At 32.3% G+C, this 16,642-nt stretch overlaps 2 protein-coding genes across 3 annotated transcripts; one reads left to right on the plus strand and one right to left on the minus strand.

Moving 5' to 3' along the window:
• LOC18593603 (AP-5 complex subunit zeta-1) lies at positions 522-7,163 on the plus strand. Its single transcript, XM_018124463.1, has 15 exons — positions 522-853; positions 1,451-1,542; positions 2,186-2,282; positions 2,917-2,960; positions 3,301-3,389; positions 3,669-3,760; positions 3,849-3,995; positions 4,460-4,607; positions 4,747-4,823; positions 5,133-5,204; positions 5,408-5,455; positions 5,543-5,670; positions 5,760-5,919; positions 6,033-6,243; positions 6,808-7,163. Exons 1-15 carry the CDS (start codon positions 596-598, stop codon positions 6,855-6,857), a joined length of 1,713 nt encoding a protein of 570 aa, XP_017979952.1. The 5' UTR covers positions 522-595; the 3' UTR covers positions 6,858-7,163.
• Positions 7,981-12,640, minus strand: LOC18593604 (homeobox-leucine zipper protein PROTODERMAL FACTOR 2). 2 transcript variants are annotated; one of them, XM_007020915.2, is made up of 9 exons: positions 12,552-12,640; positions 11,951-12,041; positions 10,991-11,548; positions 10,783-10,884; positions 9,630-9,830; positions 9,364-9,535; positions 8,986-9,263; positions 8,769-8,864; positions 7,981-8,662 (listed from the first exon to the last, which is right to left on the minus strand). In XM_007020915.2, exons 2-9 carry the CDS (start codon positions 12,035-12,037, stop codon positions 8,291-8,293), a joined length of 1,866 nt encoding a protein of 621 aa, XP_007020977.2. In that variant the 5' UTR covers positions 12,038-12,041; positions 12,552-12,640; the 3' UTR covers positions 7,981-8,290. The 2 variants fall into 2 exon arrangements, with proteins under 2 accessions (XP_007020977.2, XP_017979948.1); XM_018124459.1 differs by having other exon boundaries at positions 11,951-12,045; positions 12,552-12,609.

The raw sequence follows: 16,642 nt of genomic DNA on the forward strand, positions 1-16,642 counted from the left end.
AAGTAAATGAGTTTTATGAAATAATTATACATTTTTTAAGTTACGATCTCAGGAGACAAAGGGTACTAAAAATCTTAATAAATATTTGAAAATTTAGAAACTTAATATCTAATATTTCTATAACATGAAATTACTAAAGTAAATCGAGATTACTAAAAGGCCAAATAAGTATATGAAATTTTATTTGATTCAAATAAGTACTCAAAATTTCAATAAACTTATTATATTTATTGTTTCGATTTTTGTACTTAACGAAAATATGATTAAAGCTGTTAAAAATATATTTGTAAAATTATTAACAATAAATTATCAGACATTAACATTGCTTTACCATTTGAAAGAAACATTTAATTCTTCTTCAAAATAAATAAACTCTTAATTAAAAATATATTTATTTTAATTTTGCATACTCAATCTTCCCAAAATTAACAGCTCAATTTCTTAGAAACAAAACAGAAAAATTGAAAATAAGGGGGTCATTTAGTAATTCAAAGAACCTAGTACGGACCGTTTTGTAGTGCTCCTCGCCATCGTCTTCCAGAGAGGAGCCATAGCGGGAATTTTCCTTCGAAGCAAGAGAAGAAAGGAAAGGAAAATGAGCGATCGAGCACGAGATTGGGATTTCTATCTCCGGACCGTATCGAACAGCGCCAGAGACTCGAACTTCGCCAATGATCCAGCGTCCGATCCTTCTCTCCTTCACGCCGTGAAGAAACTCTGCGATTTCTGTAGACAAGAAGAGAAATCCTCCGAGGATTTGGTCGCTAGGGTTTACCCTCATATCAACAAGCTCTTCCAACGATCCATTGCTTCCCTCTCTCAATCTCGCTCTTCAAACGGCATTCTCTTGCTGGTTCGAATTTCCTTCCTATTTTTTAATTGAATTGTTGAAAATTTTTTGAATTACTTGAATGTTTGGTGTGGAATTTTGATCAAACGTTATTGAATGTGTGATTAATTCTTTAGTTTTCTTTCTTTTTTGACGATATATTATTGCGTGTTGAGTTTTGATTTGTTAGTGCCTTAGTTTATAGCTTGTGTGTATGTAAAAATTTCTCTTTTGATTGTTGTTTTTCCCCTAGAAGTAGAGGTAAATGGTACAAAGAAAAATGTGTAATTGAGTGCAAATGAGAAAAAGTTGAAATGCAATACCTTTTCTGAAGATAATGCTCCATAGGAAAGTAAAGTCATAAATTTTGTTTGAAGAAAGTTACAATTTTAATGTTTTATTCTTTAAAAGCACTTTCTCTGTAAGCAAAAGAAACAAGTAGCTAAAGAGACAACCAAGCAGACCCTAAAAGTTTTGCTTTTTGTAAAGGCTGGTTCAATATGGTGTGACTCAAAATTCAGATATTACTTCTTTGATTAGATGGCCGTAGTTAAAGTGTTTTTGTGCCATAGAATTGTAGTTTAACAGTATTTTTTATATCTTTTTTATTTTACCAATCAGGTCATTCTTCAATTTTTCCTTGATTTTGGAGAGGTGGTTCTGCACGATGCTGATCCCAGTCTGAGGACATTTTTCCGTTCATGTTTGAGCCGGTAATGATATAGAGTGTCTTATTAGTACTTTTTGTGATGGTTATGTGGATAAAACTTTAGATCATGAGCTTTGCATATTGTTTTTTCTTGCTTTTCGCATAAAACATAAGATAGGTTTTCCAGCTACTATATCTCTTTGATTTGTTTTGTTACTCTGGAAGGACTTCTTTTTTCAAAAAACATAAAAAGTGAACTTGAGGGGATAAGAGTGAAGCATAATGATTTATGGCAGGTATTAATTTTACGAATTTAAGCATAAGCCTGTTGATAGATCAATAGTTAACCTGTTTAGCAAAGTGCTAATTTACTTGGATCCTTTCTTCTAGCATTCGCTTTATCTTGTGTATTTACTTTTATTAGTATGCATTATCACATCAGCTTTCTGTTTTTCTTTTACATTTCGTGCTTAGTGCACCCTTATCTTTGGAGGTGGCAAAATGAACCTGAACTCAAACCCAACCGAATCTGAATTGACTAAAAAAATCAAAGACATGAATCTGAAACAACCTGAACCTGAGGCCAATCTTGGAACTAGGAAGGGCCTAAATCTGAAATGATCCGAATCCAGAACAGCACCAACTCAAAATGGTCTGAACCTGCCCTTTTGCCACCTCTACCTATCTTATTCTAATGTTGATTACAGTGAGTTTGCAGATCCTGTTGTTGCAGAGGCTACTCTTGATTTTCTAAATGTAAACAAGAACAAACTTCTTAGTTCTTTCCCCAACTTATTGCCACAGGTATGATACTATGATTTATGATCCAGAACAGGTTATGTAACATGATGCTTTTATGGTGTTGAAGATGCTGAATATCTGAACAATATACATTGCATTTCAGAGAATGTTGTTTGAGTTTATAAAATAGTGTTATTATCATGTTCTGACTTTACATATGTATCCTATTATAACCTATTTGTTGGTCTTATGTGTTCCACGATAAAAGTTGCAGAACCTAAAGAATAGAAATACACGTAGATATGTAATTTTGACCTGTAAGCCAATCTGAGGTCTGTGGTACTTAATGAATATCCCCTGTATACTTTGATTTATTTCAAACAGTTAAGACATTCATGTTGATCATAAAAAATCAAGTTAAATATTTAAACGTCCATGTTGTGTGGAAACTTTTTTTTTTTTCAGTTATCGTGCTGGATTTGCTTTAGAAAGTAAGTTCTGAAATTCAAAGAATCCATGGTTATCATCTATTAATTCCCCTTTATGATTTTACTCGTTATATCTCATCTTCCCTTTGCCCAACTATATATCTTTCTTACTTTTGAAATTAAAGCTTTCAAATTGAAAGGTAGACCAAAGATTAGCTCAAGTATTTATTCATGTCCATCTCTTGTTAACATTCCTGATGTCTTTGTAGTTTTTCCCTTTGCTTCTGAAGCTGATTGCATGGCACGGAGAAAAGTAAGTTAACCAATCTAATGTTTTATTTCTATTTCAAAGGCCTTATTTTTTGAGTGTTTGGTGATATGGTCTGTTGCTTGACTGGAAACAACCTTCCCTTTTTTTTATGGTCTTGTCTCCACTTTTTGAAGAATTATTTGTCATAATAAAGAGGCTAAATTGATTCTTTTAATTAATATAAATAATAATAAATGAGATAAAAATTTAGTGGGAGTTATTACATCCCTGTTATTTGGTTTACAAAGTAAACAGTTAAACGTAGAGTGCATCACAAATGATTTGTTTTCAAGAGCTATTGAAGTAGATATGATCCACTAATCATCATGTGTCTGCTTTGCAGGTTAGAAAAGCCGTTTCTCAAGGTTTTTCCAGGATTGGTCTCACCTGGGTCATTTCTCCCATTATTTCCATCTTTAGTGGACTTGCCAAGTGAGTTTGTATTCTGGCTTCTCTGCTGACTACATTGTCCTGTTTTCTGCTCTCTTTTTCACACACCTTTTTACCTCATTTTGCATTTCTTTTTTTTAAAAGCCTCATTTTTCATTTTAAAACTTTATTTACAAAAACAAAATTGATGGGTGGTTGATCTGATAATCTTTTGCCTTCTTTTTTCTTGTTCTATGTGCCTTGAGTAGTGTGTTGAATGATTTTTCTTACTTCTTCAAAAAATAATTGCACGCCTAACATTCATTTGTTTATCTACATTAGTCTTGGTTGTGGCATTGGAAAAGGTGGAACGAAGCTCAGGGTCACTAATAGGAAGCAGTATAGCTTCAATCCAGAAGAGTACGGCTCCTGAGGTTATATTTGTGACTCTATAAATTATGTATTTTCTAAGTCAAACTCGTTGTGTATTGCAAATAACAACACTCTCTCTATATGACACAGATGCTACTTGCGCTCATGGATGAGGCTTATACTGGTTCTACCATTGGGGATGGAGGGGGAGACTCTGAGTCTGAGGATAGCAGTACGATAGATGTGGCTGATCCTCTATTTCTTGAACTTCTCAAGGATGAAAATGATGGCCTTGCTGTACGGTTTTATTTTTTTTATTTCTCAAACTGCATTTTATAATTAGACAAATGCACATATAAACCTTGTATCACCGGAGGACAATGTAATTGTGTTTCAATTACAGGATATTTTCTGTCTTAAGAATTTGTATCTATATGCTCCTGTAGACTTCTAGTTTTATTTTTATTTTTAAATTGTTCTCTTGCTCCCTATCAACTATATTTAGCTTTTATCTGCAAGTAAAAGCAGCACATTACGTCTCTTCTAAATTATGGCTAGCTTAGTGATTGTAATGTTTCCTCACTCTTCCAATAAGACCATCATTTTTTGGGTATTACCAAAATATTCGAGGTTGGACTGTTATCTATTTTCAAGCTACATATTGCGTCTATGCCTAATTTAATCTTAGTGTATTATTAGATTACCGGATTTCCTTTTTCTGGATATTTGAAATAAGTAGATAGGGTCATTGATTGTTTCAGGAACGCCACTGGACTTCTCCTGGGGTTGCTGCAGTGCTACAGGCTGCAATCAATAGCCCTCAGTCTGATAGATTGAAGCAGATACTCAATATGGCACCTCGGCTACTTGATCTGTATTTTACTATAGCTTTGCGTGATGCAAATAATTGTATGTTTGTCATTTGGAATTTGTTTGATTATCTTTTTTTTTTATTGTATATATAACTTGTTATCTAGAGAATGTTTTAAAGAGTGAATGATGTGTCGCTTAGCTCATTGTTATTATGTGTCTTGCCACTCTTTTGCAGCATTAATCTGTGCATTAATTCCCATTCTGATGACAAGAAATTCTGCGTTATTTCCTGACAAGAACTATATGTATGAGGTGTGTATACGCATTTAAACAATCAAAGTTGTTTTATTGATTTTCTTGTTTGACCAATGTATAGTGGTTTTGATATTATCTAAAGAGGGTGTAATATCCCTCTACATCCTGCCTAACAATGTCAATGAATGACATTATTTATTTGGGTCAATTCCAATATGTATATGTTAGATAAAGAAAAAAAGTTAGTGTCATTCTATTTTTTGTATGAATTCAAATTTTTAGCTTGTAAGTTTCCATGATAGGCTACAACTATTTAGATGCTCCGGTTGGAACAGCTTGTATTTTTGACAAGTTATACTTTTGCAGCTTCGCAGAAGGCTCCTAGAATTCATGCTTGCTGCATTTCAGCTTTCTCCAGATTTTATTGCACTCTTGAAGGTATTTGATATACAAATTTTGTTTATGTATTTTATTGTGCATCAGATATTTCCCAATATATATTGATGATCTTCTTTAATTGTTAGTGATATTGATGTCTTGAAGGATTGCCAGACCTGTGTCCTTTTTGATAATTACGATGGAATTTTATTTTGGGCAAATTTCTTATTTAATAAAGTTTTGGTCCAATTTAACTCCTACAGAAGCCTATAATTGACAGACTCGGGGAAGCATACGACAGCCCAGAAAAGGTCAGACTATTACATCTTCTTTATTTCGGCAAATAGGTGCCATATTTTAAGTTGAGGATCTAACTTTATATGTTTTTCTTTATATAGACAGAACTGGCATTACAATTGTGTTGGGCTGTTGGAGAGCACGGCGGGGGTGGTGGAACTCACAAAGATGCAGCTAGGGAACTTTTTGAAAGTCTAGAGCTACTTTTGTATGAAAATCTTTCATCTAGGTAACATTTTGATAGCTCCCTTTTTCTGTCTTTTTATAAAATTGGTAGTGCTGGTTATGAAATGCTGACTTTTATCTTGGTTTTGGAAGTCGGCTAGGCCTGAGGCAGGAGTCTGCTGTTAGTTCTGACAATAGGAACTTCAGAAAGTCATCACAATCAAGGCTTCTGTGTTTTGTTATCACAGCTATTTCGAAGCTTGCTACATATCACCGTGAACTATTGCCAAGGGCACGTGTAGCCTTGGGCAAGGTTGTCTGACTTCAACTTTTTAACATTTATTTTGGTCAAAATGTTTGTAAAGAAAGAAATGAATTCTACAACTTAGGCATGTTGTTTTACAATCTTCTATTGTCAATGTCCAGGTCGCTGGATCTCGAATATCAGATTCAAGGGTTTGGAGGCGAGCTCGTGATTATTTGGGATTAATGAATGAGCCTGCTATTTGTTTGTCTGTCTTGGGGCCTTCCCGACCTTCACATGGACAAATGCATTATCCAGGCACTGTCAACTGGAATGAAGGAGGCACAAAAATGATTGCACATGTTCCATTTTACATTCTTGGTGAACAGGAAGGTAAGAGACCTGCCACTTCCCCTCACCCCATCCCGTATTTATTTTCCACTCCTGCAAAAAAAAATATAGCATACTGTATTTTCTGTTTTTGAAGAGATGAAATCCATAGGGTTCAGCTCTCATCCATTACTCTTTTGTCCATTTATTTTCAAATTATTTTTATCATCGCCGTTCACATCTGTGGGGTTCATGATTAATAATTGGAACCCACAATTGTGAGCAACGATAACAAGGGTATAGAAAAGTAATACACAAAAGAATAATGGTGGAGATCTCAACCCAAAATCAATAAACTACTCCTAGCCCATAACCCCACCAATCCCTGATTCTCTGTTTTTGATAGCATAGGTAGAGATGAACTCCTGTTTTTGAGCTTGTATTCTGAAACTAGAAAAAGGATTTACTGTCTGCCCCCTTTGGAAACATATCCTTTGCAGGAGTTACCACATTTAATGATTCTCAAACCATGCGTGGCAAATTCTAGAAAGCCGATTACCTCTTGCATTTACAAGTGTGGATTTCTTAATCGTAAATATTCCATTAAATTCATTGTTTCGGATGCAGGTCCGCCCTTCCATGATTTTTCGTTTTCAGATATTCTTCCCAGAAGATGATAGCAACCAACTTTATCCTATAGAAAGGGCATCCCTGGAGTTCCTAATTTTATTGGAGTTTCCAGTTTAGAGCTTTATCATTCTTTTTTCTTGTGATTATGAATCTTTTTGTTCTCACATTAGAGTGCATTAGACCCGAATGAAACACTGGTATCATAGAACGTAAATGATCTATTCGATCTTCTTCCTAGTTGATTGCTTTGTATACCTTGAGCTTCTGAATGAGTGAATGTACAAACAGTTTTTTTATGGGAAATGTACAAACATTTTAAACATATAAATAAAAGAATTATATGTTGATGAATAGCCCAATAAATCATATTTTTTGTACCATATCTAATTATTAAAAGCAAGAAATAAAGATAATTTAACACATTGGAGAGTCTCTTGTGTCACAGGTCATTAACTCTCTGAAAAATTAATTTGATACAGTTTGCGATGTTCATGTTTTAAGTCTTTTAGGTCAATGTGAGATTGAAGCACTCTCTCTCCTGATCCAACAAGGCCTAGGCACCATCGACTAGCTTGCTTGCCTACTCTCTAAAGGAGTTTGGCGTGAGTCCGGTTTAGGTTGAGTTTGTTTTAATACTACTTTGTTACAGGATTATTATTCTCAATTTAAAAAAAAAACTCAATGAATATGCAACAATCATACGAGACTATTACTCTCGGCCTCAAAAAAGCTTACTTGATCATTATGTAACGTTTACGTTTATAAACTTTTCAAAATCTCTTACTTGATATGAGATTAAAATATTTAATTTTTTTTAAAACGTTAAAAATAACATAACAATTGAACATGAGTTTCTAACCGAGCTTTTTTAATTCTACTTGGCTTTTCTTCTCCCAAAGATTGTTTTTCCAAGTAAAAAGTATTGGTTTCGAGAACGGATATTTGCTCAAATTTTCATCTCGGAACTTTCAAACAAAATGCCACATAATGAAAAAATAGGCTTAGCNTCACATGACACTCTTTGATTTTTTTTTTTTTTTAAATTTAGCATCTTGTAGATTATTTTTATTTCCACGAGAGATTAGATTGTTAATTTTACCCATGAAAATGATCAAATTACCTTTAATTTAAAATTAACTTATCTATTTACACTTAAAGGTTTTTTTTTTTTTAAATGTATGAAGTTCCCTTCTTACAGGAGGCAAACCTAGTAACACAACCTTAAAGTTCCCAACACCTCAGTTACATGTATATTTGACAATGTGAACAACATAGAAAGATACATTGATACAGAACAACGAAATCCCAGAGGTGCAACGCATTCGGATTTGTTCATTCCTTTCTGTGAAGGAAGCAATTCCTATGTGAGCTAACAAAAGCTGCAACATTACATCTTGAGATCGACAATGCATGAACTTCTGCATCTGCTGGAAACATACCATGGTAACAGCTGTATGTCAGGTTTTAAACTTGGTATCGATCACTGTCTGGCAGATTGGTTTCCAGATCCATCAGGCATGAGAGCTTTCTTGATGGCATTAATAGTTTTTGACACAATGTCATCCATGACTCCAAATGTATTCACAGGTATCTTGTCGTCGATGAATGACCTGTCACCACGGTGAAAAACTAAATTTAAGATACTTCCCTGAGTTTCCTGTGCTTGCCACGGTGGTGGCAGATCAGGGAGAATGGTAAACCCTGATGCCATAATCGCTGCAAAATTGGGGTTTCCACCATTCAAGATCATGGACATGCCGAAGATATCCATGGGTGCATATACCACATATGAGCCAGTTTCGTCTGAGAAACTTTCTTGTAGGAACACCATGTGAATTTTGGTTGGAGAAGACTGCAAAATGAAGTAATAAGTCTAGTTAGTGCATGGAGAAAAACAGCGAAATTAGATCAATAATTAAAGGCATGCAAGAAAATGGGAATGGATCAGGAAAACTCACATTTACTTGCACAACAGAAACACGATTTTCATGGTTTTCACCATTTTGGACATGAATAAGTTCTCGGACGGATCGACCAAATGAAATATGATCCCACTGCATTATTTAAACCATAAGAATTGAAAATCAACATTTCTACCTTCGAAGTTAGTAAATGAAAAGTTCTCCTATTGTTTGGAATGGAGAGAAGCAAAGAGTATACAAAACTTTTGCATGCCTGGTCTCTTGAGCGCTCATCACGAAGAAAATCAAAGAGTATCTTTGGTGGTACTGGGAGACGAAGTGTAGTTGTGAAGATGATTGTGCCAGTAGGAGGCTTTCCTGGAGCATTGACAATATTTCCCAATCTGTACCTAATATCTTTGTCATGAGTCATAGCTCTAGGTGCGCGCGACCAGAAATTGTCTGAACAAGAACTAACATTCTTGAAGAAAGTTCTAGTCATCCTCTCACTCAGCTTCAACAGGCTCTCCCTCCCAACTTGTGGTACGAACACTGTGCAAATAAGTTACATCAATTAGCCACCCAAATTAATTATATAACCACACAGATGTATTAGCTTCGTTATGCAATCAGAAATGGGAAAAAATTTTACCGCTAGCACTTGTTGGACTAGTTCCGGCCATTGAAGTGGCTAGCCATTGACAATGTCTATTCATCATTGCAATCCATCGCTTGGCACTAAAGGCAAAACCTGACTCAACAAAGGAACGAAAAATGGGGTGGACTGATCCATTATCAACTTGCACATGTTCCACCCATGTAACCTGATGAAGAAAAACAAACAACAAAACATAATGTTGAGATAAGAAGCAAGTGAAGTTGCCAAAACATGTTAAAATTTTGACAAATAAGGGTTACCTTCGAGCTTTCATTTGGCATTTCTTCGATTATACATCCTGACGGACTTCTTCGGAACTGTACATGTGTACTAGGGAATAAGTTTTCCAAGGAGACATCAACAACTCCCCATGTTCCGCGAGCTATCTGCTTACAATACCTTGCGAAATAACTCTGTCGACTAGGAATTAGTGGTGAGGAGTGGTGAAACTCTGCTGCCATCTAGGAAAAAGAAATTGGAAGAGCATCATCAGTATGGATACTATTCTTCAGAAACTATGACTTTTTGTAGAATTTGAATGAAAAATGGCAATTCAGAGAACTTACAATAACTAAAACTAATTGAATTCAATGATATATGCATAGAGGAGTTACGAATTAGTTTTGAAATCAATGACAAATCAAAATGAGAAATCATGATTTGGAAGTCACATGTTTTAGTTGCAGAAGCAATTAATCTCTCTATTAAGGGTAAGATTGTGCTATCTTACCCTCCTCACACCTCGTAATTAACAAAGAAATATCGGGCTTTACGTAAACAATGTTATTCGAGGTGTGAGGAGGGTAAGATATCTTTTTTTTTACATATCTTTTTTTTCGTAGATCAATTCTATTACGCAAACAATGCATATCTTTTTTTTTTTGTCATAGATGAAGTAATAGAATTGATCTATTAAAGAAAAATTTNTCAAAATGAGAAATCATGATTTGGAAGTCACATGTTTTAGTTGCAGAAGCAATTAATCTCTCTATTAAGGGTAAGATTGTGCTATCTTACCCTCCTCACACCTCGTAATTAACAAAGAAATATCGGGCTTTACGTAAACAATGTTATTCGAGGTGTGAGGAGGGTAAGATATCTTTTTTTTACATATCTTTTTTTTCGTAGATCAATTCTATTACGCAAACAATGCATATCTTTTTTTTTTTTGTCATAGATGAAGTAATAGAATTGATCTATTAAAGAAAAATTTGTAAAACAATTGAATATTTATATTTATATATATATATATATTATTTATAGAACTCAGAATGTTTTAAATATATATTCGTCTATTACGAAGAGTTTCATGCATGCAATATTACTGATATTAATACGTTAATAAATCAAGTGACGAGTTCATTATTGCATTTCAAATGAAAGAGATAAAATATAGATGATTTTTAGGTTTACCACTTGAACCCTCCCGTCATAGCTCCCATTAACACCACGTAATATTACTCCTATCAGTGTTGCTCTGGAGACAATACTGGGAAATGCTGCCAACCATTGCCGCTGATCATAGAACAAGAAAAACATACAAGTGAAGATATTTCATTAAGAACTAATTCATAAATTAAACTTAGAAAATTAAGTGAATAAAAAAAAAGGAAAAACCTACCGAGTCCATGAGTAATTCAACAATGCTGACAGGTTTCATATCAACTAATCCAGTCTCTCGGGAACCTTCAATATACAATGGATTGAATTCAAACGTTGCAAGGGGAAATGTTGGCATGTCTTGATTGCCACCAGGGTTTGGCGAACGTTGAGGTTCACCCCTTTCAACCATTTTAACAATCATATCCGCTGTGAGATCATACCTTCTAAGTTGTTTTAGGTATTGAATCCCATCCAAAATCTCCATATTATCTCTGCGCTGCCATAGAGGTTCACCCATCGATGCCATTTTCTGTAGCTCTTCCAAGGCTTCCTTAGCTTGTTCAATGATCTCATTCTTTTTAGTATCAGAACAGATTGAGAATGCCATAAGAATATCGCTTGCTCGATGCATTTTATACATTGGAACATTTGTGGATGATCCTGAACCAGCCGATTCTGAACCTGACGGTCTTGAACCTGGTGATTGGGGACCTAGTGAGTTGTTTTGTGGAGGTTGAGGATTAGTCCCTAAGAGGAAACCAACACCTTCATGATCTCTTCGTCGTTTATGACCCCCCTGAATTTGAGACAAAAAGAAAATTTAATACAAACACAGATCAAAGATAATTAGAAAAGAAAAATAGTCTTAATTCTTATAAACATAAGCCTCAGTTTCATGGATATTGTTTAGGAATGATTAGAACCATGGAAACACGAAAAGAAGATCAAGATAATTAGAGAGAAGTAGCCTCTTTCCTCACATATTTATCTTGTTCATCATCATGAAATGGACTTCAAAATCTAGGGCTTCTTTGGTTCTATTTCATTTGTAAAACTTGGATCAAGTTCTTTACAAAATGATTAGTACATGAAGATATGTTAGATTCATTTGCTCATCAAATTTAATCAAATCTAAATATATATTTCAAAGACAAGATCAAAGAAAGAGTATGGAATAGTAAACAATATGAGAATTTACCGGTGGGCTCCTTCTAGGAGGATCTAACCCTAGCGGCTGTTCACCAACACCTATTCCATCCCTACGAACTGGTGGCATGTCCCCCATAGAACTTACTTATCAAAACGAGAAAACACATAGAATCAAACTCTAGCATCATAATTCATTAGTAAAATAAGAACTAAAAACAACACATTTCATATATACATACATACATATATATATATAAACAAACAGAGAAAATCATAGATGTCCAACTCTACTCTCAATATAATCAAGGTTTATCCTCTTAGATACTATCACTCCCATTTGCTCTATGTCACCCCCACACTATCCATCTGCAACATTAATTTTAAACTCTTTTTAAAAATTTATCTAAGAACTAAAACCCATATCAAAAGACTACAAATTTTTCTCCAATTCCTTTCTTCTCTTCTTAACCTATATCAATCAAAATGAACACAAAAAATCATGAAAAACAAGTAAAAAAATGCAAATGAAAGAAAAATGAACATGGATATAGATAAGAAAACAAAAATTAAATCTATTTGTTTCATGCATCTACCCATACATGACTTTGAAAATCAAACTGAAAAATTGAAAAAAAAAATGAAAACCATACACTAAGACAAACAGATGAACAGATCTCTGTCTTTTTGCTCTAGAGTATCACACTCAAGTTGTCTCATGACTACAATATAACCATAATTTATATTGCTTTTTGGGGTTTTAGATGGAAATGGCAAATTGAGAAAGTTGGCGTCAGTGTTGGGAAAGAGCATCTGATAGGCACGTAGAAAGCTGTGTGGTGCCAGGTTGAAAAGGTTTAATTGCTTCAGGTTCTTTGTTAATGTGGCAGTATATGGCAGTATGATGTGGCAATTCTTTGCAATTTGATTGATTAAGCCTTTATTAGGCCAGTTCATTCATGGCATTGCGTGCCTCAGGTGGACTTTTTTTTTTGGCTTGTGGGGTTGGTGAGGATGTTTTCATTTATTCAATCATGTTTTTTTCGTGCCATTACCCTAACCCTAATTATTACTATTCTTTTTTTGCCTATTACATTCCTTTTTATTTGTTTTACATATTAATTGCTTTTCTAAGTTCAAGTTTTTGGATCCTCATCATTAAAACAAAAAACTTAAAATTGAATTAAGATTTGACGAGAATTTTTTTCTCGAAGAATCATGCAAGCATTACGTAAGAAAAATTAAACTGAATAAAATATCAATATCTCACTATGTATTTTTCCGAAGAAAATAAATTTCTTCGTAAATATTTTGATTCTCGTTATAAATGTAATCATTCACTTTCTTCATTATCATATCTTATTTTTTTTTTACAGTTTCTTTATAGCATTAAAATGTACATACATACATATATATATATATATATATATATATATATATGTATNTCATTCACTTTCTTCATTATCATATCTTATTTTTTTTTTACAGTTTCTTTATAGCATTAAAATGTACATACATACATATATATATATATATATATATATATATATATGTATTGATATTTTATTATCTTATAGAATTATTTGTGGTTACAATTTTGAGCACAAGCCTTTCCCTTCCCTCTACCAAAATGTCGGCAGGAATTTAGTCAATCAGCCTGATGAAAGATTTGGCAGATTCCCCAACTTATCTAGGTTTTGTTCCTTTGGCTACAACAAATTTAGAATTTAATTAAAATTTTTTTAAATAATATATATTTTTTATGTAATGAAATATTAAAAAGTATAATTATTTAAATTTTTAATAATAATTTTTTCATATTTAATAGCAATATATAAAAAATGTGATTGGTGCTAGTATATACAATCTTTATATATTGTTAAAAATTTAAATAACATAGGTAATCAAATTTATAAAAGTGTTGTAAAAAGTATACAAAAATGTTACTAAAATCATATTTAATAATACATTTGTGAAATATAGAGTTTTAAGTCAAATTTATTATAATGTTTATAGTACCGAAGTCAATCCAATCTCATGAAAGAATACACTTGTAAATTATGCAGTTTTAAGTCAAATTTGTTATGGTATTACATTTCCGAAGTCAATTCAATCTCAAGAAATTAATTCTTTGGCCACCGTAGTGTTGATCGACCTCCAATTTTTTTTTTTTTAATTTCGGATTGATGGTATAAAGCTAAACACAGAAAAAAGAAAGTTAATACAATTAATTGTTAATATGCTATCTGGTAACAATTTGTTCAATCAATAATTTATTATATCAAATCAAAATATAGATTTGTTTTCTATGTAGATAGACTTGTTATCATAGATAGGAGGAGAATGACATGATGAGAAAATAATTGATGTTGGGTACAAAATTATTCTCACAACCAGTGGCTTAGCTAGCTTGTAGAAAAAAGGCTAAGCAGGCTATATATATATATAGACTTGTAGCTCTAGAAATGGAGTTTCTGGAGGCTTTCCTTATCTTTGTATTTATGGTTCTCGTTCTTTCAATTAGGGTAAGGTTTTTAATTTGAATGAAATAAATAAAAAATTGTTAAATGAAAATATCATTAATATGTAAATAGCTAATTAAAAATGGCATTAATACATAAATTTGATTAATTCATAAATAATGTGAAAATTTTGTCTTGATTAATTTTAAAAATACTTATCTAATTCTTGATTTATATGTGATAAGATTCATAATTTATTGGTTTGAATTTGTTTTAATTTTAATTATTATTTAATCATTTTTAATGAAAAATCTTACGAAGTTTACTTAAATCTTGCTCCAATTGTTGTCTCCCATAATACTTACCAATTTACCAATTGGTGTTTAAAATTTTTAATGAAAAACATACAAAATTTTTTCAAGTCTTGTCACGATCTTTGTTTCTTGTAAATCTTATCAATTTACCAATTGATACTTAAAATTTTTAATGAAAAATCTTACGAAGTTTATTCAAGTCTAACCCCGATCTTTATCTCTCATAAATCTTACCAATTTACCAATTGATACTTAAAATTTACAAATTTACATATAAAATGATTTTCTACATAAATCATTAGAAAAGATAAGGAAAATTCACAAACTTACACTTTCATTTTTTGTGATCCTTTTATTTCTTGATGAACCAAAAATAGCTCTATTAATCAAAGGGTTCTTTACTTCTTTTACAATTTTATAGTATTACTTAAATTTTTGGCAAATTTTTTGTCACTTTACCTTTGGCAGTTTTTAAGGATTTTCACTGCAGAAAGTACTGCCTTTATCATTGCAAATCCCTGCATGATTGACAGCTTCCCCCCACTGACTCACAGAGTACGTCTACCTCTACATCTCAGTACATTTTCCAGCTTAATAATTTGAAGCATTCATAGGAAAAGAAAAGATTGTTCAAATCACTCCCATCTCTTGTTATTATCTATCTTGGTTCTATAGGACTTATGTCAAAAAAAATTTTGTTCTCTGTTTGGAGAGTTACAATTGAAGTAACTCCAAACTTTTATAGAATAAAATATTAAAAGTTTTATATATATATATATATATATAAAGATTTTCTATTTTGATCATTGGGTATAATATATATTGATTTTTATCTCGAAAGTTTCCGGCTTTGGAAACCAAAGCATAAAATGCTTTTAGATTTCGTTTACGAGCATCTTAAGAAAGATATTATTCAAAATATATTCTTAAGATGCGTTAAATGTAATAATTTACCAGTAATCAGTGGGATAATATTTTTAATTATAACATTATTTTTAATTATAATCTTAATTAATAAGTATTTTGATAACCGAGCAAAAAAATATATCTTAATAACCCCGTCCAAAGAATTTAACATTTTTCACTATAAATCCTAGTCAAATGTTACCATTGACAAGTAATAATTGGATAATATTTAATGTAGTGAATGAAAACATTATTTTTAATTGTAATCTTTCATTAACAAGTACTTTTATAGCACTGGTAAGAAGAACTCATCATTTTTCACAACAAATCTTAAACTAAAATCGATCTTACTCTTGCTTTGTGGCTAAAAGTTAATCGATCTTCACCTCCAAAGTTTCTGGTTTTAGAAATTGAACCATAAAACACTCTTAGATTTCGATAACGAGTATATTCTTAAGAAAGATGTTATTCGTAAATAAACTCTTACAATGCGATAAATGTAATAACCGATAAGTAATAATCAGATAATATTGAATATAATTTTAATTAACAAGTACTAATTTTGTAATACTCGACTAAAAAAAATTTAAAACTTTTGACGACAAATCTTAAATTAAAATCGATTGTACTCTTGCTTTTCGGCTAAAAGGTAATCACTGTTTGTTGAAAAACAAATTTTGGGAGGCTTTGAAAGAAGAAGAAGATGGCGTATACGATTGTGTTGTTGATTCCTCCATATGTTTGATTTTTAAAAAAATAAGGAAACATTACAGAAGTAGAGAACTTGTTAGGCAAGAAAGAACCGTGTTATATCACAATTCTTACCTAAAAATTCTTCAAGGACCATACCACAAACAAGATAAGAGATATCAGTTAACAAACAACAATGTCTCGGCTGACATATATATATATATATATATATGAAACTATGAAAGACCTAAAATTCATGGCCAAACATTGTTAGATATGAGGACCACCTCCATCTCTACTTCTCATGGAAAGCCAAACAAAAGTTTTTGTTCATAATTTTCACTATAAATTATATATATATATATATATATA

This window comes from Theobroma cacao, chromosome 7 (assembly GCF_000208745.1).
Source record: "Theobroma cacao cultivar B97-61/B2 chromosome 7, Criollo_cocoa_genome_V2, whole genome shotgun sequence".
Lineage (NCBI taxonomy): Eukaryota > Viridiplantae > Streptophyta > Magnoliopsida > Malvales > Malvaceae > Theobroma > Theobroma cacao.